Source organism: Synchytrium microbalum (assembly GCF_006535985.1).
Source record: "Synchytrium microbalum strain JEL517 chromosome Unknown SmJEL517_scf0023, whole genome shotgun sequence".
In the NCBI taxonomy this organism is placed as follows: domain Eukaryota; kingdom Fungi; phylum Chytridiomycota; class Chytridiomycetes; order Synchytriales; family Synchytriaceae; genus Synchytrium; species Synchytrium microbalum.
Genome location: NW_022158372.1, coordinates 318,941 through 340,442, shown reverse-complemented (window position 1 = coordinate 340,442; position 21,502 = coordinate 318,941). Strand labels below are relative to the sequence as shown.

The window sequence follows — 21,502 nt, the reverse complement described above, 5'->3', positions numbered from 1 at the left end:
CAAACAAAGTTGATGATAACATCATTCTCCACGATCATCAATCCATCAAATTTTGTCACAGCATCAACACCATTTCCGCAAATCTACTCTTCCTTCTCTCCATCCTCAGCATCCGCTTAGGACCCAAACTCTCAAGCTAACACAGCATTCACCGTCTTACGAAGGGCCAATCACCATGTGCTACCCCCCTAGGAGGAACCATGCCGTCAATGATGTTAGAAAAAGATGGTGCGGTGTTGTCTTCTAAATGAAAGGAAGAAAAGACACACCAAAAAAAGTAGGGAATATACGAGGATACCGAAGAAGTGCCTTCAGTCACACAGCTCTAGCTCCTTTTCACGCAGTTGTGTTTCAAAGCGAACAGACACATAGGAAGCACCACCACAATTCAGAAACCAGTCAAAACAAGTTTACTTTTTAAAAAACCTACTTTTTGATTGAAAATAAGCTTAAGCAATATATTTCAAGTTTCCTTTACAACACCAAACAGCTGAAAAATGCAAACACATTCTTCCTCTCCCTCCTAAGAAACTTCGGCCGTTATGGCATGTAGCCTCGTTTGAGCTTGCACAAGACTATAGAAGTGTCCATTCATAGCCATTAACTCCAAATACGTTCCATCTTCAACAACAAGACCATTTTGCAAGACGTAGATTCTGTCAGCTCCTTGGATTGTTCGTAGTCTGTGGGCGATGACTAGTGTTGTCACGCCTAAAGAGAGTAAAGTCGATGAGTTTGGGAGATCAGACGAAATAAAAGCATCAAACAGTGGGAGGAAATTACCAGACGATATGTTATGCAAGGCTTCATCAACAACTGTTTCTGTTGACGCATCAAGAGCACTATGAATGAGGATCAAGTCAGTATTGAGTATGCAAAGCACAAAGATAGCCAATTGTCAACAAACCTAGTGGCCTCATCTATTCAAAGAAATCAGTTTTGTAAGGTTTCGACTTTCATTGGTGAAAAAATAAACAATGAAAGGAGAAAAATTAATACCTAGAATCAGCAGTGAAGGCTTACGAACAACAGCTCTGGCTATACATATCCTTTGCTATAAGCAAGACAAAATTCGGGATTAGCAACAAAAAAAAAAGCCAAGAGCCAAGTCATGTACCTTCTGACCACCACTCAATCGACCTCCCTACATTTGAAACAGCAAAACTCAGTGTCAGTTTAATAAAGTTCACCTTCTGCAAAACAACGCTCCTACCATTTCACCAACTCTAGTTTGATAACCTTGCGGCTGCGACATGATGAAGTCATGCACACTAGCAGCTTTCGCAGCATCTTCTACTTCAGCTTGGGTAGCTTGCGGATACCCATACTTGATATTCTCTTCAATAGTCAAGTTAAACAGGACCGGTTCTTGACCCACAACTCCAATCTGCTCTCGCAGTGCTTTGAGATTCCAGTCCTTCATGTCTGTGCCTGCAAATGACACGGATCCCGAGTCCGGATCGTAAATTCGTTCGACTAGGAGAGCTAGTGTGCTCTACAGGGTAAAATGTGACATTTCAGCCTGCGACAAATGGAGGTTACATTGGGTTCACAAAAATTGGTACCTTTCCAGACCCAGAGCTTCCAACAATGGCAACTTTACTTCCATGCTTGACACTCAAACTAACTCCTTTCAAGACCTGCACCATATCACGACTAGGAAAAGCAAACCTCACATTGGATATCTCGACACTCGAGTTACCCACAGCTTTGTCCTTTCGTCCTGAATCGTCATCAATATCAATTCGTGGTTTGGTATCGATGGTTTCAAAGATTGCGAGAGCAGCTACTTTGGCATCTGTAATGTTTCGTGTTGCGGATGCCATTCCTCCTGCAGCTGCAGAGGTTAGGAGTACGTTTAGGATGACGACGGTGATGCGATTAAAGGCGAGAATGTTATTTATGATTAAATAGTAGCAGAAGAAGAATGCCACGAGGAGTGTTGATATTAGTAGCACTAAAACAGAAAATATTGTCAGTAGTGCAAAGGGAGAAAAAATTGACGTTTATCACCACCACATACTTTGAAAGAGTCCAGCTCCAGCGGCAGCTGCCACAGCCTTCTTGAATCCTGTTTGATATATCGGTTCTAGGGTCTCTAAATGCATTGCCAAAAAGCAGTGTAAGTACCTGAATGTCATGAGACACTGCGGCGCTCCACAGGGACTCAATCATACCTGTATATTTGGAAACAAAATACTCATCCCGACCCAACATGGTCACAGTCTTGATGTTGGTCAACACTAGAGCTGCAAAGTTTCCAGACGCAGCATAACTGCGTTGAGTCTCATCCAAAAACCTAGATACCAAAAAGGGGCCGCTAAATTGTACCGCATGCCAGAATGTAACTGACCAACCAACCAACATACCCTTCAAGTGCCCGTCTCTCAAGATATGTAGCACCAAACAGCACAGGAGCCATAGCAAACATAACCAGCGTCAACTGCCACCCATATCCAAATGCGATAGCAAGACCCAACCCAGAATTGATAATCAAAGTCAGCAATTGTCCCAACAGAGGTCCACCAACTCGTTTCACGGTATCTGCATCTGTGGCTAGACGTGCAACCATAACACCAGGTCGATGTATAGGCTCATCGAAAAAGTACATATCGAGTGACACCAATTTCTCAAACGTCACTTCACGTAACCGTTGAGTCAGTTTAGCGCCCGATATACCAAATCCGTATTGCTGAAGGCCTTTGGATATGAGCGCTAGTCCGGCCAGGCCTAAGAAGAAGAGCGAGTATTTCAAGATACCGCTTTCTCCACCATATGCAGCTGGGTTTTGATATACTCCTAAATTTATACCCATCAGTAAGGCTTCTAGAGGTACTGATGTTCCATCTAGAATAGATCCAACCAGACCAATTATAATAAATGATTTATGAGGTAGCGACAGTTTCGTGAGGCGTTGGAAGGGAAATGGCTGACCACCCAATCTCTTTTCATCCAATTTGATTCGATTCTCTTCATATTTCTCTTCTTCATCGGCCTCGTCTTCGGTACCAGGGACTTTTGAGTCGAGCTTTTTGGCTGACATGTCAGGTAGTTTGATATCACCCGGTGGTCCAGTTGACGTACTGATTATGGAAGCTGGCGAGCCTGGCACTATAGGGGCTTTTACAATTCGAGCTGGACTGGGAGCTCCTCCGTCAGTCGTCGTTCCATTTCCGTCATGAGGAGCAGGCATGGATGCTTGAGCATTCACCATACTTGCATAAGCACCACCAGCTTGCACCAGTTCATCGTGTGTGCCACGTTCGATGACATGACCATCTTCCATGACTACTATTAGATTGGAATCTTGTATAGTTGATAACCGATGTGCAATGGTGAGTGTTGTTCTATCTCGGGCCAATTGATCTAGAGCTTTTTGAACTACGGATTCTGATTTGGTGTCCAAAGCACTTTAAGTTTTGATATGCGGTGTAAGTAGAGAAAAAAAGGAACATGGCAGAAAATCTAAGTGCAGATTTCACCTTGTAGCTTCATCCAACAACAAAATTTTCGGATTCCTCAGTACCGCTCGAGCGATAGCTAGATATGGATGTGTTAATGTTTGACGTCTTTCTGTGAACTGGTAGAAAATTCAAAAGCGCTTACCGATACGTTGTTTCTGTCGAGCGAAAAGGTTGGAGAAAAAAGTTAGAGCCCGTCGGGTCTCATATCACACCCTCAACACAGTGCGTTACCTGCCCACCAGACAATGCAGTACCACCAGCAATAATCGTATCAACACCATGAGGTAATACTTTAACAAACTCGAGAGCATTAGCTGCAGCAAGTGCACGTTCAATGTCTAGAGCCATTGCTTTTTGATTGCTACGTGCTCCAAGCTCCACATTCTCGTAGATACTCGTGTCAAAGAGTACAGGCTCTTGACTGAGATGAAATTTTATTAGGTGCTAGGTGCTGAGATGCGCAAGAAAGAAACTCGACATATTTTGTCGTAATTACCTGACAATAGACAAGACCTATTCAACATTGATATTAGACAGCGACACAATCATAATCAACCAAAAATAACAGCGATTCTTACCTCACGCAGATGACGAAGATTAATCTCTCGAATATCAACACCATCCAAGAATATCTGACCACTTTCATACTCATACAAGCGCAAAAGTAACTGGAAGACAGTACTCTTTCCAGATCCAGATTGGCCAACTAGAGCTACTTTCTGGCCTGGCTCAATGGTTAAGGAGAAGTTCTTTAGAACGACAACTTCTGGTCTAGCTGGGTATCTAAATAATTTTCTTTTGGTGAGCGCCACCAAAAATGGGATTTTTCCGGAACGAACGATTGCATACCGGAAGGTAACATCTCTGAATTCAATACGTCCTCGAACGTCATCCAATATTCTACCAGCGGTCGACGTAATATCTATCGCAGGCTGACGTTCAATGACTTCGAATACTTTTTGAGCAGCTCCTTGTGCTTCATTTATAGCTTGTAAATACATCATGACGTTTCCAAGAAACATGACACCTAGTTTGAAGATGTAAGATGGTCAGGCAAACGAAAAAAACTGCAATCCGACATGTCTAATCAACTTAGTTGCACCTAGCACACCACACATACCTGAAGATATCTGCAAAAACGTCGATATGGCATTACCAGCCGTCAATTGACCTTGCAATACAAGTAAACCACCATAGTAAAAAACTGGTGTTCTGACAGCCATAAAGAAGAAGGATACTGCAGCGACACCAGCAGTATTGATGTAAGCGATTCGTCTAGCTATACCGAATGCTTCTTCCAGATATGAATAGTAGGTCTTCATTATTTGCTGTTGGCCGTTATTGTTCATGACTGTTATGATGCCACGTAATGCTTCCGTTGCTAGTGCTCCAGCTTTGGAGTATGCAGCTTGTACTAATAAAGCAGAGCCGATATGAGTATATGCTACTGGAAGTGCCCCATTTACGATAATATCATGCTCACCTTTGTCAAGGTTGACTCCAACTTGGTTCCACATGCGATTTAGAGCAATAGCTATAAAAAGCCTTTTTCGATACAAACATTCTGTGTACAACAAGCCGTAGCAGCAAACATACCTGGTATAGGAAAGACACCCAGCAGTATTACAGATAATCTCCAACTAGTAACAAACGCCAATACCAAACCAGCAACACATGAAGTGGTGTACTGTATGGTGAATCCAACTTTTTCTGCAGTTCCGTCATAAATAATATTAACATCACTGAAAGATGATGAGCGTCAGTTGTCGGTGACCAAGAGAGAGCAAACCTTGAAAATAGATACCCGGATATGCGAGAAGCTAATTCACCAGTTGGGTTGGTATCAAACCACGCCAACTCTTGCCGTAACAGTGAAGCAAAGTATCGTTGTCGCATGATCTAAGCGGGAACACCTTAGCTGAGGCATATTGACTGGTGAGAACAAATGGTAATCCTACCTTGGTTTGCTTCTCAGCCTGTATTGTCCAACAGAATGTCTGCAGAAACCTACAAACGCATGTCGACGTGTCAGTCCCACGTCTGATCAGCCATTAGATTGTCAACTGCATACCCTGCAATCAAACTCATTCCAGCTAGCACCGCGAGAATAATGACTCGTGTAATAAGCTCATTGAGCAGATTTCCAGTATAGTTTGGTCCAGCATTCTCATAGTCCGTAACAACATTAGCCAGTTGGCCAATGAGAAGATTCAGTATTGGAGTGACGGCACCTATTCGATCAATCTGTTTAGCTGAAAGATGTAGACCATAGCACCTGAAACACAAGATGGTACCATTCGCCATTGCAGCCAGAGTGCCGACAAGCATATACGAGACTGTAACAGCATCAGCATACTTCCACAGCAGTCCAAAGTACGAAATGATCTTCTTGTTTGGTGGTTTATTATGACGGTTTAATGGCCAGCACTTTGCAATCAATGTTGATGATTCCGTTGCAGCTTCGTTCGGACCCATAGCAATGACAGCATCTCGTTTTAGTGATGGGTGATCGAGTGGGTGATCAATGAGGTTCTGATTGCTGTCGCTACTAGCTGGTCCCATCAAAATAGATGCCTCACTTGGGAGGGTGTCTGCACTTGGTCCTGACGGAGTCATGACGACACTAGCTGGCCCTGCAGTGTCTGGACTTTCCTCTGAACCCATATCCAACTTTCTTCAAATCCCTATACACCAATAAGGACACTTCTAGTTACGGCGTTTGGAATGAAAATACACGCGGTGGAGCACTCAACTGTAACAGTTATAATAGAGAAAGGGGCGCCGATCGTGCTTAAATGTTGCAACTTATAATAAAAAACCCGTTCTGGTCCTTTACGTTGAAGTTTTGCCGTCGAGAATCGCGAACGATCGAGAGACCAGTGACGTGTCAAATCAACTTCAACATGACATTATTCTTCATGGAACATATATAAACGGACAATTTACACGCATCTATCGTATTGAAAGGGGATTAAGACGCCGATTGCATGGAAACTTTCACCAACGATAGAGTCCAGAACTTAGTGTTTGGACCAAACTGAGCAAAGAGAATGAGTAGCTCAGTCAAGCTACATTTCAGTAGCTAATATTTAACGTGTGGATCATGAATCATCCCATTAAAATCTCACTAGAGGAGCTTTATAACGATGGAATTGGATTGGCGTCTGCCGCCGTCGAAGCGGACACTTCTGGAGACTTGTCAACCGCACAAGCCTACTATTACGAAGCGGCTCAAACAATGCTGAGAATCATTCAAGGTATCCCGTTGTGGTGGTTTGTAGCTTCACACAATCTCAACATTTCAGACATTGTTGACTGACCTCGCACTTTGCTCATTAGTGGAGACCAATTCAAACAAGAAGACCTCCGTGAAAAACAAGGCTTTATCATACGTAGAACGTGCCGAACAGCTGAAACGACAGCTTGGATCAAAGAAACTCGGAGGTGGAGAGTTATCGCTTGTCGAAAACAAGATCCAACAGGCTCAAGTTAGTATTGAATACCATGTTCAAACGACTCACAACTGACTGGTATGTTTTTCTAGTTCTCGTTGAAACAAGCTCAATGGCACGATGCTCGCAAGAATTGGACTGAGGCAGTGTTTCTCTACGACGCGGCTGCTGAAGGGCTCTTATCCATCTTCAAAGGTGATCAGAGATTGGAAGCTCCTTTCTCTGTCTGTCATACTGACACGTTTTTCTTTCTTGCAGACCTGACGGTGCCATCACTCAAGACACAATTTCGTGGCCAAGTGTCTGAGATCTTGGAGAGGATTGGAGAGATTAAGGAAATCATGAAGATGTCCTCTGCCTCAAGTATGGTATATGCTGGATTGTTGAATCACAAAAAAAAACCATCAAACTTACCAAGACATTTCAGCCTTGGAACCAGTGAGCACCACATCAACAACCAACCTCCGAAACCCATCACCAAATCGCGCTCAAAGCGTTGCCACATCAAGCAACGCGTCGCTCCAAAACAACGCATCGTCATTCTCTTCAGCCTCATCAGGAACCAATCGCCCAAAACTAACCAGCCAAGAACTCGAAGTACTCCGCAAAACCTCATATGTCAATAACCGAGCTTACTTGCCGTGGCTAGAATTGGATTTGAACGAACGATTCTATTATCCGGACTTGTTTACTGATCCTGATGGTGTGCTGAAACTGTCGGCGAGACAAACGTCACGATTTGGAGGGTGGAAGAGACCTTGTCAGTTTATGGCTGCTCCAAAGATGATTCATTTGGTGTCTTCGACTAATATCGTGCAGGTGGGGAAAAATCGCAATGGCGTCGTCTCATGGTTTGCTGTATCAACATTGTTTACATGTAGGACGTTGTAACTGATTGCTCCTTTGTGGCCTCTCTCTGTGTCAGTTCTGCGTATGAAAGAAGATTCAGAAAGAATGTAGGTTCTGTGATCGGTTGTCGTTTTTTTTCGCCTTTGTAAGTCTTACCAAATCATCAATTAGCTGATTACATCTTGCATCTATCCGCAAGACAAGAATGGACAGCCGCTGTACAATCCAAGTGGCAAGTACATGATCAAATTGATTTACAATGGCATCTCAAGAAAGGTATTGTAGTGTGTATATATCAATTCCAAATCTGTTCTAACGTTGAATCAATAGATTGGTATGCGGGAACCTCTTGCATGTTTGTTTTTGTGCGTTGCTGACACGGTCCAATCTGAAACAGTGATCGACGATCTGCTGCCGATATCAAAAGATGGTACGAATCTTTCCAAACTGTACTCTTGGACAGCATGCTGATTCAACACCAATATAGGAACGCTGATGTGTACATATTCAACGAACCGCAATGAGCTGTGGTCGAGTATCATTGAGAAAGCGGTTAGTAGAACCATCGAAGATAGCTCCATTACTCCTCTTTTTGGTCCTGACGCCCTACTCAACACAGTATATGAAACTGATGGGTGGATACGATTTTCCTGGATCGTAAGTATCATTCAAAAGAATCATAAATAAAAAATCACCACACGCTCTCAACACTTTCGTGAATATTAGAAACTCTGGCATTGACTTGTATGGTAAGTAACCGTTTGGATATGCCACTGATCAACAGACTGTAACAGCGTCTTCTTCATAGCCCTGACTGGCTGGATACCAGAGCATGTGTTTATCAGAGAGTGAGTGACTTATGGTCATCCGTGTACCTTTTCGTACACTTTTTATGCTGAACTTCCTCTTTGCAGGAAGAGCTTCAACGCCGATACTCAATGGCAGCGATTGCTAGACGGGTGTCTTTATGGTGATGCATTAATCACTATCGCGACTGTAAGAATCGTTGAAACCTCACGTTCCAACTCCACGTACCTAAATCAACCTCGTTTATAAAACAGGGCGAAATGTCAGAGAGCGAAGCTGAGACATTGGGTCTCGTACCCACTCACGCTTACGCATTACTTGATTTACGAGAAATTGGTGGCTTGAGGCTGATGCAGGTGAAGAATCCGTGGAGCCATAAACGATGGAAGGGTAAAAGCAACCAAGTAACAGTAGATTGAAGAACATATTCACATTTCTTTATTAGGCCCATTCTCACATCTGGATACCAAGAACTGGACACCTGAACTCAAACGAGAACTGAATTATGATCAGTTGGGTGCTATGCAAAATGATGACGGTGACTGAATGTACGGCACCGGTGCATTTTCGTATAAATGCTGATTCTTTTTTCGTCGTTAGGAATCTTTTGGATTGACTTTGAATCCGTCTGCTCCAAATTCGACTCGATTCATTTGAACTGGTGAGCATATGTTGCGAGGCTTCGTTGTCCCCGTGCTTGTCTGATGAGGTTTTCGATGTAGGAATCCAGAGCTCTTCAAGTATCGATATGTGCTGCATGTGTAAGTTTGAACACCTCATGTGTAGTATGTTTTTTATTTTTTTCATTGAATAGATCCTGGCCTGCTGAAGATGGTCCCATTCGAGATAACTATAATCTTGGTACAATGCAGTGTCTATTTCATTATTTGTTGTCTTTGGTCATATTCTAATGTGTTGATGTAGGATTCAATCCTCAATATGGGTGTAAGTCCAGTCTTTGACCATTTTTTTTGTTGGTGCTCATTTCTTTTGTTAGTGGAAGTCAATGTGGAGGACGCAAGACAAGATGCCGTTTGGTTGCTCTTGTCTAAGCATATTACTGTCACTGTAAGTTTATCACTGAATTACGACGTGCAATTAGAATCTCTATCTCAAGCAATAGAATGGATGTCACGTAGGAGGAGAATACTGACTACATCGCTCTCCATGTATACGAAAACACGAATTGTGAACGAGTCTATTATCCTGACAAGCCCATGATACAGGGTGTATATATTAACAGGTGAGTGAGGAGTCGTTGGAATTTTTCCAGTCATGGTTCTCACTCGAAGTTTTTTTAGTCCTCATATTTTGGTAACGACACCGGAAAAAGTCTCATCCAACTATAAGAAGCGAATACTGACGTAACTCCAAACGTCTCACAGATACGATTCAAAGCACCTATTGGCAAATCAAGATACACCATCGTTGTCTCCCAACATCAAAAACGCAAAACACTGAATTTTAGCTTACGTGCATATGGTCTATCAACATTCAAGATTGGTGAAATACCTAGAAAGTATTCTGAAGAGCAACGCGTGGGTGTTATAATTGATTTCTGCATTAATTTTTTGGCTCGCCAAGATAGCAGGCTTAACATCTCAGACTTTATTAGATATCTACATCATGGACTGCTGAAACAGCAGGTGGATCTCTCGCTCACCCGACATACCTCAACAACCCAAACTACAAGATCGTCATCCCGTCGTCTGATTCAAAATCAAATGGCAAATGTTCACTGTTTGCTATGATTGAAGCGCCACGGACGCATCCTGCTAATTTGAAGCTGATTGGTGGTGGGACACGTGTTACGAGGTGTGTTTGTGTTTGCAAGTGTAGAACTAAAGCAAAACAAATGGTATCAAAGCTTTATGATGCTTCTCTTCGATAGTGTGGCAAAGGACACGGTTGCTACCAGTGGCGACTATCGACATGGATTTTGTTATTTGGAAGCTAATGATTTACCCCGTAAGTTGTCTCTTTCGGCATCATTAGATATTATTGAAATGCCAGGTACTGACTTCTTTTGGTATAGCTGGACCTTACACTATCATATGTTCAACATTCGATGCTGGTTTAGAAGGATCGTTCTTCTTGACTGTCCGATGTACTTGCAAGTTTCAGATGGGCCGTATACCACTTGAAGGAGAGGTGAGCTACCAGCATTATGTCTGAAGTACAACGGAAGGTCTGACATTTTTTGTGGAAATTAGGGAATGCAACGTAAAGTCATTCAGAGTGAATGGTGAGAATTTGATTCGACGCTATGTGACTCTGCCATATATTCATCTCTTTTTTGGATATCGCTGTGAACAGGGTGAAAGGACTCAATGGAATGGGATCAGCACTCCACAAACAGTATGGTCAGAATCCTCGTTTCTCGATTGATGTACCTGCTCCTACTTATGTCTTGTAAGTCATTACGCAAATCGCAATGATGTTTTTTTTTCTTTTGTTTTTCTTTTGTTTTTTTTGCATCTGAAACTGAAACTACGTTTTACAAACAGAATACGCCTCCAAACACCCATAACAAAACCACCACCGCCAATCAACGTCACCATCTTCCAACGTGGCGCCGACACCAAATCAACAGGTCCTGAAATCACCACTTCAGGACCATACACGAACGTCGTTCAGGGCGTTGCGACTGAAAAGGTCTTGTTGCAGCCTGGTGACCAAGGCTATGTAGCTATATTTAGTACATGGGATCCAATGGACGCGCCGTTTGTGGCGTATGTATATTCGTCTGCTCCGATTATGTTGCAGGCTGTGGGATCGTAGATAACTGATACAAATGGACTTTGGTTGGGATTATAGAGGCCAACACACTATGTATATTTGTGAGCTTGGTATTTTGGAATACAACTTTGTATTATAAAGAAATCTTGGTTGAGATTCAAGTTTACGGTTTTTAGAATTACTGCTGATATTCCTGATTTATCAAAGGTACAACATTTGTGATGGTGGCGGTAAGGGTGTGGCAAAAAAGCACTGATGTAGGCATCCGCAATGAAATTACTCCTATTTTGTATCTTACATACATGAACACTGATAAATATGTTGGCACTTGTGTGCTCATGAGCGCATGCATCCTCATCGTCACATCAAAGAAAATCGGGCTCTTTACGTCCTTGTTGGGTACGAATACACCAACACATCCTCTATTTCATTTCACTTGGTTTCTTATACATGTTTTGCCATTTCAAATAGACCCAAAAATGGATTTATATTGAACCTTGATGTTTCACTCAAACATTAATCTTAACAACGTCAACGGATATAAAAGCCCCATTGACGTATTCTAAATCACTAATAGCCCGTTCTACATCCTTCAACACTCTAGCACTTCTATAATTGTCACTCCACAACCAGCTCCTACCAGCCCGTTTCGAATGTTCACCCTCGAAGCGTCCGAGTCCATGCATCGAGTCTCGTTCTAGACCTGTGAGCTCGACGGGGATTTTGGCGCTTCCTCTAACTGTCATGTTTACGGTCCAGCCGTTAGTGATGTATCCACCTGCGTTCTGAAGGGTTGACGTGATAAGTCCAGAAGTGGATTGTTTTTTAAAGTTTGCGATACGGTTAACAAAACCACGAGAGCACTCTAGAACATACCTTCACAACATACACCGAAGGATGATCTTCAGGCTGTGAATCCAACGACCACTCCAGCACCTCTGCGTAAAACGACATGACAGTCCATACGTGATTAGGATGGAAGGCATGTAATACCACACTTCTTTCGTTTTTAGATTCATTGTAAACTGATTTCAAGACTCGAATCTCGGGTGCCGGGTTGTCACTGGCACCTGCTGGTGCAGGTGGGAGGGTGAAGTGGTATGATTCGATAAAGTGGCTAAAGGGGAATAATGCTGCCCAATCTATGGTTGCCAAAAATAGTTAGTACGGATATTCGGATTTAAGAAGTTTCTCACAGACATACCATAATCAGATACTTCTGGACTTCTCAGCACCGGTTTGCTCTTCACTACTTTCTCTATGGTGGCTAGTACAGAAGGCATCATAGCGTTGTCTAAGTGGGTGAAATTGGTGTTTATCTTGATCGAGAATAGTAGCCATTTCCATGCGAGTTCTTTTACCTGCGTGTGCTACTAACAGAGATTGCTCTCCACTAGTTGCATTGTTCTTATACTCGACCCTAGTGCATGAAACGGTAAATGTGAGATAAAGAACTCGCCTGCGCGTAAACGAAAGGGTCGAAAAAATGCAATGGAGGAAAGTATCATACCATATTCGTTTGGGATGAGCATTGTCATATGGCGAAACAAATAGTTGGAATATTACTGGCATCACCAGAGACGACACAGCAATAAGCCGAATAGCATTCCATTGAGAATAACTACTGAGCCTTTGGAAGGCCGGAAGAACCATGTATCCCATCCAAAAAACTAGTGTTCCTGAGAGTGCTCCAGTTACTAAGTCTGTGGGAGCGGATGCACCGATCCGACCCATCAATGGTATGAGCTGTACGATTTGGAAAAGATTTTGTCAATCGCAAATTCGTACGTTATTGCATCCTGCATTCTTTTCCAAAGCAATTCCAAAAAACAAGTTCGAAAATCACATACCATATCAAGTAATCCAGCAACAAACGTGGTGGTAGCCATGACTGGAAGAGGCAAGATTATATGGTAGATACCAGGAGGTACCAGTCCCTTGGGCTCTCGAAACACGTTCTCCACTACTAGACCAAGCCATAGAGTAGCTGTATAAATCATAGATACGAATGCCGACCCAAGCCCAAGACATGTAAATAACACAAACAGGGTAGACATGAATGCCAACAACCCTGTCAGCGTAGCTCGCTCCATTTTCTCATAAGCCAAACCAGGTGACAGATATTGGTAAATCCTTCTCGTTCCCGCTTGCACTAGTAATAATCCGAGAATACCACTAGGAAAGAATAGGATAATGGCATACCATTCACGAGTAAACCATCTCATTGGTACTGAATTGGTTTGCATATAGAGACCAGTCAATGCTGGTCCTACTAGAGATGCGACAAAGGATACCAGGCAGCTTAGATATGCGACAAGGTACCTAGCTACTACTGCGTTATCACCCGAGCTGTTACGCTCCCTGTTGACATCTCGGACTATTTGAAGCAGCGATAGGCTGACTATGATTATCATGAGGCGTAATCCCGTACTCGAATCGTATACTATTTCGACATATCCAAGGAGATCATAAAAGATTATATCGTAGGACTGTTTCCAATCAGCAAGGTCATCTATCGATTGAATGCATTAGTACGATACGATTGATATGAATCTGTCGAAAGCAAATACTCACCAACACTGGTGGTGATGGCTTCAACCAGTTTCAACGTATTCTCTCCAAGCTGCTGCAGCGATCCACGTTCAATAGCCTCTTCCACATCCAACATCGTATGATACACATAACTGTTTCTAATGTATGCTTGATCAATACCAGGCAGTCCGCCATAAGCGACGAACTGCTTGAAATCAGTGTCACTACCGATGATTCCAGTCTTGAAAACATCGTTTGCTAACACAGTTCCCGATGGATACGGCACGGTTTTAGCATACACCTTCATCAAATCAGGACTATTGGTTTGGAATACGACTGCTTTGCCTGTAGATCCACAAGCTTCTATATTTATAATGCTTCGGATTGTATCCTTGAGCTCGTGCTGTCGTATAAAAGCAGTACTTCCATCTTGTAATGTTTCTTCTGCGCCATTGAATACGAAGATGGCGGCATTTTTCATTGGAGTTTTACTGAGCGCTAATACTCGAATTGTTTCCAGCATGATGGCAACACCCGCGGCATCATCTGTTGCTCCAGGAGTGAGCAATGTGGTGTCAAAGTGCTAAGGAGAATAGTGTCAACGTTGGGCTTTGATGGAAATTTTAGCAACAAAAAAGGAGGTGCGACAGTCTCTTTACACCGAGACAACGGAAATCTCCAACGCCACACGCTTACCGAATTCAACAAGACTGCATTCTTGTTACACTCTGACCCGCAAGATAAGCGCACTACAATATTCGTAATATTTTCGTATATCTTTAGCACTGGCGACTGTAGAATGTAGAATTCATGCGATCCCCTAGCTCGTTGGACCGATATCTCAAACACTGGCACTCCACCAGCCTGAATAGAAGCCTGTTTGTACTCGTCAAGCTTCCCAAGAATGAGGTCTTCAGCCTGCTTTTCACCAAGACTGCCCGTCAACCTTAATCCAATTTCATCGGCTAGTCCTAATGCAGCATTACTGACGCGTTAACATCTCCACATAAGCGTATTCAATGGCGGATGAGCACCTCTTACCTGACACGATTTTACGAGCCAGTCCCTCACTAAACTGCGGCCTTCCAGCATCATCATACGGTGAATCCAATGGTGTTGGTAGCGCGTTGTATCTATACAGCGCTATAACAATCGACACGACAAACACCAAGGTAACTGATGGCCAAAATGTTTGATAGGGATTTGATGTTGATGGTTTTCGACGTGATGATGATTTTCTCGGCGTGTCATTTCGTGGTAGAGCTTGTTTGTCGCTGCTTCCATTCAGATCTTTGGCCATCTCGTCACGTATATGCGTCTAGGTTCAGGTTTGATGTCAGTTCAAATCACTAAAATTGCTGACAAGACAAGGAAATTCCAGATATAATACCGTTCGCTGTAGGAAAGCACACCGCCAAGTAAGTCCAGTTCAGACCGATGAACGAGATGGAAGCGATGCCGTTAGCTTTCTTCCTATGTAGCGCACTTGAAAACTGACTCAAAAGATGTTTGGCTCAGAGATTTCAAGTGAACGAGGAACAAGGATACCACGATAATTTTTGAATTTTCACTTAAATTATAATTCGATTATAATATTTATTAATTTTTTCACGTCTCTCTCCTAGCTACATTGCCCATGGCACCAACCATCGTGTTTGATGCTTTGGGCACTCTACTATCATTCGACGGACCAGCAAATCAACTCTTCAAGCTATTCCCTAGCTTGGGTCCTGACGGATTTTCAAGATACTTCCCATTTGTGCTTCGAGATTACATGGCCAGTTCGTAAGTCTTGTTGCTCGCAATCGATCTCACCACTGTTGGTGCAATTCTCAACCTTTTGCTCTCCTTTTTCCAGATATTCTGGTGATTACAGGCCACTGTCTCACTTCTTCAGACACTGCTGTAAGTCTCGCTCAACTTGTCGTGTGTGTTGCGCTCATACTTGAACGTACCAACATCTCATACAACGGAATCAAATAGTGCCACGATTCCTCATAACTCAAGGCCTACCAGTCGACGACGAAGCCAAGGAGAATATCGAAAGTTTCATGAGATTTTTTGCAAGAGGAATGGAACCAGTTGAAGGCGCTCAAGAAGCACTCGAGCTCTTGATTTCAAAGGGCTGGCTTGTATCAATTGTGACAAATGGTGGACGCTCAACGGTCGAAAATGCTCTCAAGAATGGAAGCATCTTGCAGCATTTTGATTCAGGCAAGGCTATATTGTCGTGTGAGGAGATTGGTGCGGCAAAAACTGATCCAAGAGTGTGTGAGTACTCATTGAAGGCTATCTTGTCTTGTGGAGAGATTGATTCTGCGGGCTCAAGTTCTATTATGTAGATCAAGCCATCAAAATACATCTAAAAAAGACGTATCAACTTGAGGAGAATGAACCGTTCTGGTTTGTGGCCGGTCATGCTTGGGATTGCCAAGCAGCACGAAATTGTGGGTTTCTGACGGCTTTCTGTGAAGCTTACGAGGAGCCGATCTGGAATGATGCTTGGTCTCCACCGCAAGTGCTTGCCACTGAGTACTTTATTTGAAACGAAGACTAAGCAGACTCTTACTACCATTAGAGATGCCATCGGCGTAGGCCTTTTGGGTGCTGTGCAAGCTGCCATTGCTGTCGAAGAGTCAAAAACTATAAAGTAAAGATTGACACGAGAATATTTGGGATGAGTTGCTTTCAAAAATAAGTTTAATATTGGCTCAAAATTATACTACTAGTCCACTTAGCAAATAAATACATATACAAGAAATAATTCCACTAGCAAGATATCAAAAGCTGTATATATTCCTTGATAGCCTCAGGACTATCATCCCTCAGCACCGCATTGTGTCGAATCCTCAGACTATTATCTATACCCAGCGCACCATCAACATCTTTTAACGTCATGTTATCACATCTAACATCCAAATCCAAAGGCAGTCGTTCATGCTTGAGATTCTTGACTCGACCATGGGCCAGCTTGACCAGCCAACTCCCAGATACTAGCGCGTTATAACTGACGTCAAGTGTTTTCAACGTCTTACATTTCACGAGTGATCCAGTATCGGGATCTACCGCCTGATCAAAGTTTTCTCGAGTCATGCCCCAACATGTGCCGAGTTTTAGAGTTTGGATTTTGTGTGTTGCTGCTACTTGGAGGAAGCTGCCTTGGATCTTGGAGCATCGAGATGCGTTTATGTGGGCTAGAGACGGACACCGTCTACATGTAACATAGGTTAGGCAGGCTGTAAGTAACAGGGCGGGATGCGTCAAAAACAACACCCTCACTTTGCAATCAGCTCAAGATGCTCATCCAAAACCTCTATATTTCCAGACATATCAATCGACTTCAACGTCACAGGCACAGAATTACTCAACCAATCCACAACACCGACAAAGCGACAACTTCGAAACCTCAAACGCCCCAAATTAACCAACATTGGCAACACCATATTCAGCGCCCCGATTCCATCATACTCTGATACACAGCATTCTAATTCAGACACCCACGACCACCTCTCACGGAAGATATCACATGTGGTTTGATTTACAGGGATGGCAATCCGTTCTGTAATGTCGGTTACAACCGATTCTTGGAGCACGAGACTCTGTCGAGACCAGATATAGCTGCTGTTGCTTGCTGATGCGACACTTGTGGAGACCATAGATGTTGAAAGCAGGTCAGGGAGGTTTAAGCTTGCGAGGATTTGTTCCTTGATCTCCAGTGGGAGGGTGGTGAATTGGGCCATCTTGGGATGATATGGATACTGGATCTACGATTTATGTGCACCTATACGGACGCTATTGGTGTCAAGTTAGTCTCTGTCGACGAATGTGCGTCTACTTTGGTTGGATGTTGAGAAAGTCGTGAATTGGCGCGAACTGCTTTTGGGAGGCAGTTTACATAATGTTTTGAGCATGCTGCGCGACTTTAGAGTCTTGCAACTGCCAATTAAGGAATTTGATACCTGGTCTATGCCTCTTCGTTATAGATACCCGTAATCCAAATTAGATTTGTCGCTCAAACTTGGAAGCTCAAGCATATGAATTTGTTAGGAGACGCACGCATAAACGAACGATCCAAACCAGAACCAAAATGTCTTGTTCGACACCATATATTGACAATCATACAAGCGAAATCTCACTATACACGCAACAAAGACACCTACAACCCAACTAGATCCACCAAATCAGCGAGATACAGGTGCAGTTGCCAATGGGGTTGCAACAGATCCTGTAGGATGAGCAGCAGTGGAAGTGGCAGTGGTAGTTCCAGTAGCAGCAGCTGCAGCACCATCGAGCTTGGGATAGTTGCGTACGACAATGACGGGGACTTCGCTGTTGTGGATCAAGAAGGTTGAGGTAGAGCCCAAGAGCAGCCTATATGTTGAATAAGTAATATGAGCGACTGGTTTTTGGGTAGTGCGTTCAAATTGTTTGCTGTCTTCCACATAGCAATGGCGTCGTCGAATCAATATGAAGAAGCAAAATCATCGTTCAAAGATGGAAATATCAAAACGTACGCTTTGACACCAGAGATACCACGAGCACCGACGACTGCGATTGTAGGCTTGAATGTATCAACCTAAATAAACTCAAAATCAGTTCCTAATCGTCATCAATCATGTAACCGTTTTATTACACTTACTGCACTCATCAACACAGACCTCGAATCCCCGACTTCAACATTGACAACCCCTCCCAACTTCTTGCCACTGGCAGCAATGAGATCATTCAATATTCCACCCAGCTTGACTTTGCCTTCCAAGACTTCCTTGTCATCGTGTTCCTCTACATGAAGCGAACGCAGTGAGCGACTGCATCCAACCCAAATGCAGTGCATTGACACTTACTCTTTGCGTCAGCATTCATCAACAAGCCACCAGGACCCCTTGCATTCACCAGGATGATATCATCATTGTCCCTGGCGACCTCGTTGATGGCGAACTTGAGAGCACCAATCCCGTGTTCGCTCTCGTCTACTCCCACCAGGATTTTGCGGAAGCTTGAGGTTGCGACTTCTGGTGCTGTGGTGGTTGGCATTGATGGAAGGGTTGGGATAGTCATTTTTCAGGAGCTTGTGTGTATGAGCGTATGGTATTGTGTTCTTGTTGGAAGAGGCGAGATTTGGGTTTGGTTTTGATGGTTTTGAGCATTTTAAGGTTTCGCGAGGTTTTAAGAGTCATAAAGACAAATGAAAATTTGGAGATGAGTTGTGGAGGATGAGATTTTTGGAGGATTCACGGGTCTTTACGCGACATTTGTATGGAGCATGTTGATTTACTAATCTAAATATTATTCTTCTGATGGTGTGGTTAGATGACTCAAAGCTCAAGACCAAGCATGCATAAAAGACTGCATCAACCAACCTGTACGCATCAAAATCATCTAGATCTAGTAGATCTAAGATCTTAAACGATACAACCACGAAACTCTTCACTGCCATCCTCATCACCAATGGCAGAATCACAAACCATTCACCAAACCCCACAAAACTTATTGCGGACACCCACCCACTGCAAGCACACAGCACCACCAAGCATCCCAACCACTAATCACCTTCCAAACCGACGCACTTCCACACCTTTCCACTCATCTGCGGCGAAAATCTGGTTTAACAGATCTGCTTTTTTCGCCTTGTGGTCGGTCTGGCTCAGCAAACAAAAATCTCGATTAGCTTCCAGGGGCGAGAGTCACAACGACCTAAACACCATTATATCGTGCATCTCTTATAAGGCCGCTATACTAGAATGGCAGACAAGGTCGTATCGGCTGAAGAGCAACTCGAAACGCTGAATTCAGATCAGCTTGCACTACGAGGCAAACATGAGAAAGGGTGCGTTATAACCATCATTCTTGAGCACATCTTTGCATTATCAGCTTGAAATTAGGCCGCTGGTACTGCACAATGTGCCATAATTACTCGATCTATGCATAATTCGCAGTCGACATCGAGAAATACGCAAAATGAGATCTAATGATATTTTGGATTAGGTTGTATCTATGGAATATAACAATGACGGTGCTGCATCTGGTGCAAGCATGTGCTTGTCTCGCGATTGGGTCGACGTCGGCTTCGCTGAAGCAGTTCAAGGTAATGCAAGAAATAGTACGGAATGGTGGAGAGCTTTGTGGGATGAACTGGAGAGAAATATTGGATCGAAAGAAGGAAATTCCAATCAAACTTCACTACAAAAGATACCGTGTATCTTTTTTGGCCGTCACACCTACTCACAAACCTCCTCTCAAATCTAGCTCCCGCTCACAACAACATTCGCAGTCTGGACAACAGGCTACCCCGTCCCCACCCTCGTAACCCGTGGCTTAATTCCCTTCGTCCAAGTAACATCCGCCTTCTCCTTCCTATCCGCCTTCTTCCATCTGCTCGTCCTCATATTCTGGGCCCGCTATGTATCCCAAATACGACGAGGAATCAACGAGTTTAGATGGTATGAGTACTCGCTGAGTTCGAGTCTGATGATTTTCTTGATTAGTTTGTTGTTTGGCATGTAAGTAGCGTGATGTGTGTGATTTGTGCTGGAGCATATTGACGGCTGATGTGAAAGTCTTTTGGTGATTGGAACGTAACACTTTCCTTTTTCGTACAATGCAGATACGATATAATCACCCTCGTCAACATCTTTTGCATAAACGCATGCATGAACTATTTCGGTAAGACACACACCAGAAAATCGCCCACAATGATCATTCCCAGTCAACGGTTCTGACATCTACCTCCTTTTTATTCTCTCTTTCCCTCTGCAGGCCTCCTAACAGAAAAAATGAACCCCCCAAACCGCACCCACACAGACTTTATCGCCTTCTGGTATGGCTCGTTCGCCGGTATCGTCCCTTGGGTGTCTATATTCGCGTATATCGGTGGTGTCTCGAGCTCATCTGTAAGGATCAAACACCAGTGCAATATTTGCCATGTATGAGCTAACGTCTACGTGATTTAGATCCCAAGTTTCGTATGGGCAATCCTCTTTGTCTACCTCTTCTTCTTCCTGACATTCCCGATAAACATGTATTTACAGTACTACCGTGTTGGGTGGTGGGCTGACCGATATTATCCTGGTTCGGGTATGTTCGTTGTGTCCTTGTCAGGCATTATAGCATTACAATTTAGCCTCTAACTCTTGTTTGGTTTGACAGGATACTATTTCGGTGAACGTGTGTATCAGGTCCTGTCATTATTCTCCAAGAGTTTGCTTCTGTGGTTGGTGGTTGGAGGAGCGAACCAGCCGAATGCCTATGTTGTTAAATAAGTGCAACGCGCCGGGCTTGCACTTTCTAACGACCTGTTGAAAAGCTTCAGAGAGAACTTACTGGGCATACTTACTGGGCATACCTGTTACGACACTTTTTTAATACCAAATCATACTTTGTTGAAGAGATAAAATACAATAATAAATCATCATTTACCGACACGAGGCCGTGTTTTAAGTATGGCTAAAAGTTTGCTAGATGTACAAACAAAACCGTAAACAGGAAGCTGCACTATAAGCCATAACAGTGCGTTCAAATATTTCAGTTTCTTCCAAGAGGTACGATCTTATTTCCAAACAAAAGAGGTTACATTCTGACTATGATTGTGTGTATATGTATGTGGTTTTGTTGCTGTAGTGTTATGTCCAAAATGAGGTTTTTCCATATAGAGGTGTGTTT

At 43.3% G+C, this 21,502-nt stretch overlaps 6 protein-coding genes across 6 annotated transcripts; 3 read left to right on the top strand and 3 right to left on the bottom strand.

Moving 5' to 3' along the window:
• Positions 1-523: 523 nt before the first annotated feature.
• Positions 524-6,128, bottom strand: SmJEL517_g03959 (uncharacterized protein; the record flags this gene model as incomplete). The annotated part of the gene is made up of 23 exons (XM_031169887.1): positions 524-711; positions 784-842; positions 908-920; positions 1,000-1,054; positions 1,118-1,144; positions 1,214-1,495; positions 1,566-1,957; positions 2,024-2,098; positions 2,178-2,299; positions 2,370-3,410; positions 3,483-3,540; positions 3,607-3,619; positions 3,696-3,885; positions 3,961-3,977; positions 4,043-4,247; positions 4,314-4,491; positions 4,585-4,878; positions 4,948-4,998; positions 5,061-5,206; positions 5,269-5,363; positions 5,423-5,471; positions 5,536-5,695; positions 5,759-6,128. The coding sequence occupies 23 exons, from the start codon at positions 6,126-6,128 to the stop codon at positions 524-526; spliced, it is 4,080 nt and encodes a 1,359-aa protein (XP_031024200.1).
• A 439-nt stretch (positions 6,129-6,567) lies between these two features.
• On the top strand, positions 6,568-11,353 carry SmJEL517_g03958 (uncharacterized protein; the record flags this gene model as incomplete). Its single annotated transcript, XM_031169886.1, has 30 exons — positions 6,568-6,721; positions 6,804-6,952; positions 7,009-7,111; positions 7,175-7,279; positions 7,344-7,735; positions 7,798-7,872; positions 7,937-8,041; positions 8,096-8,120; positions 8,163-8,195; positions 8,253-8,317; positions 8,385-8,422; positions 8,492-8,514; positions 8,574-8,613; positions 8,680-8,761; positions 8,827-8,962; positions 9,018-9,110; positions 9,173-9,233; positions 9,295-9,333; positions 9,387-9,433; positions 9,497-9,517; positions 9,570-9,640; positions 9,712-9,815; positions 9,874-9,886; positions 9,958-10,110; positions 10,188-10,387; positions 10,464-10,540; positions 10,608-10,723; positions 10,786-10,817; positions 10,889-10,984; positions 11,080-11,353. 30 exons carry the CDS (start codon positions 6,568-6,570, stop codon positions 11,351-11,353), a joined length of 2,922 nt encoding a protein of 973 aa, XP_031024199.1.
• Positions 11,354-11,820: 467 nt separating this feature from the next.
• Positions 11,821-15,143, bottom strand: SmJEL517_g03957 (uncharacterized protein; the record flags this gene model as incomplete). Its single annotated transcript, XM_031169885.1, has 9 exons — positions 11,821-12,096; positions 12,188-12,453; positions 12,516-12,605; positions 12,673-12,731; positions 12,822-13,057; positions 13,162-13,823; positions 13,886-14,426; positions 14,540-14,814; positions 14,885-15,143. 9 exons carry the CDS (start codon positions 15,141-15,143, stop codon positions 11,821-11,823), a joined length of 2,664 nt encoding a protein of 887 aa, XP_031024198.1.
• Positions 15,144-15,479: 336 nt separating this feature from the next.
• SmJEL517_g03956 (uncharacterized protein) lies at positions 15,480-16,497 on the top strand (the record flags this gene model as incomplete). Its single annotated transcript, XM_031169884.1, has 5 exons — positions 15,480-15,628; positions 15,702-15,748; positions 15,827-16,114; positions 16,186-16,375; positions 16,422-16,497. The coding sequence occupies 5 exons, from the start codon at positions 15,480-15,482 to the stop codon at positions 16,495-16,497; spliced, it is 750 nt and encodes a 249-aa protein (XP_031024197.1).
• A 1,527-nt stretch (positions 16,498-18,024) lies between these two features.
• SmJEL517_g03955 (uncharacterized protein) lies at positions 18,025-18,901 on the bottom strand (the record flags this gene model as incomplete). Its single annotated transcript, XM_031169883.1, has 4 exons — positions 18,025-18,214; positions 18,358-18,419; positions 18,483-18,625; positions 18,688-18,901. The coding sequence occupies 4 exons, from the start codon at positions 18,899-18,901 to the stop codon at positions 18,025-18,027; spliced, it is 609 nt and encodes a 202-aa protein (XP_031024196.1).
• A 683-nt stretch (positions 18,902-19,584) lies between these two features.
• SmJEL517_g03954 (uncharacterized protein) lies at positions 19,585-21,102 on the top strand (the record flags this gene model as incomplete). The annotated part of the gene is made up of 7 exons (XM_031169882.1): positions 19,585-19,670; positions 19,829-19,928; positions 20,090-20,343; positions 20,448-20,506; positions 20,600-20,733; positions 20,794-20,917; positions 20,990-21,102. The coding sequence occupies 7 exons, from the start codon at positions 19,585-19,587 to the stop codon at positions 21,100-21,102; spliced, it is 870 nt and encodes a 289-aa protein (XP_031024195.1).
• Between the last annotated feature and the right edge of the window lie 400 nt (positions 21,103-21,502).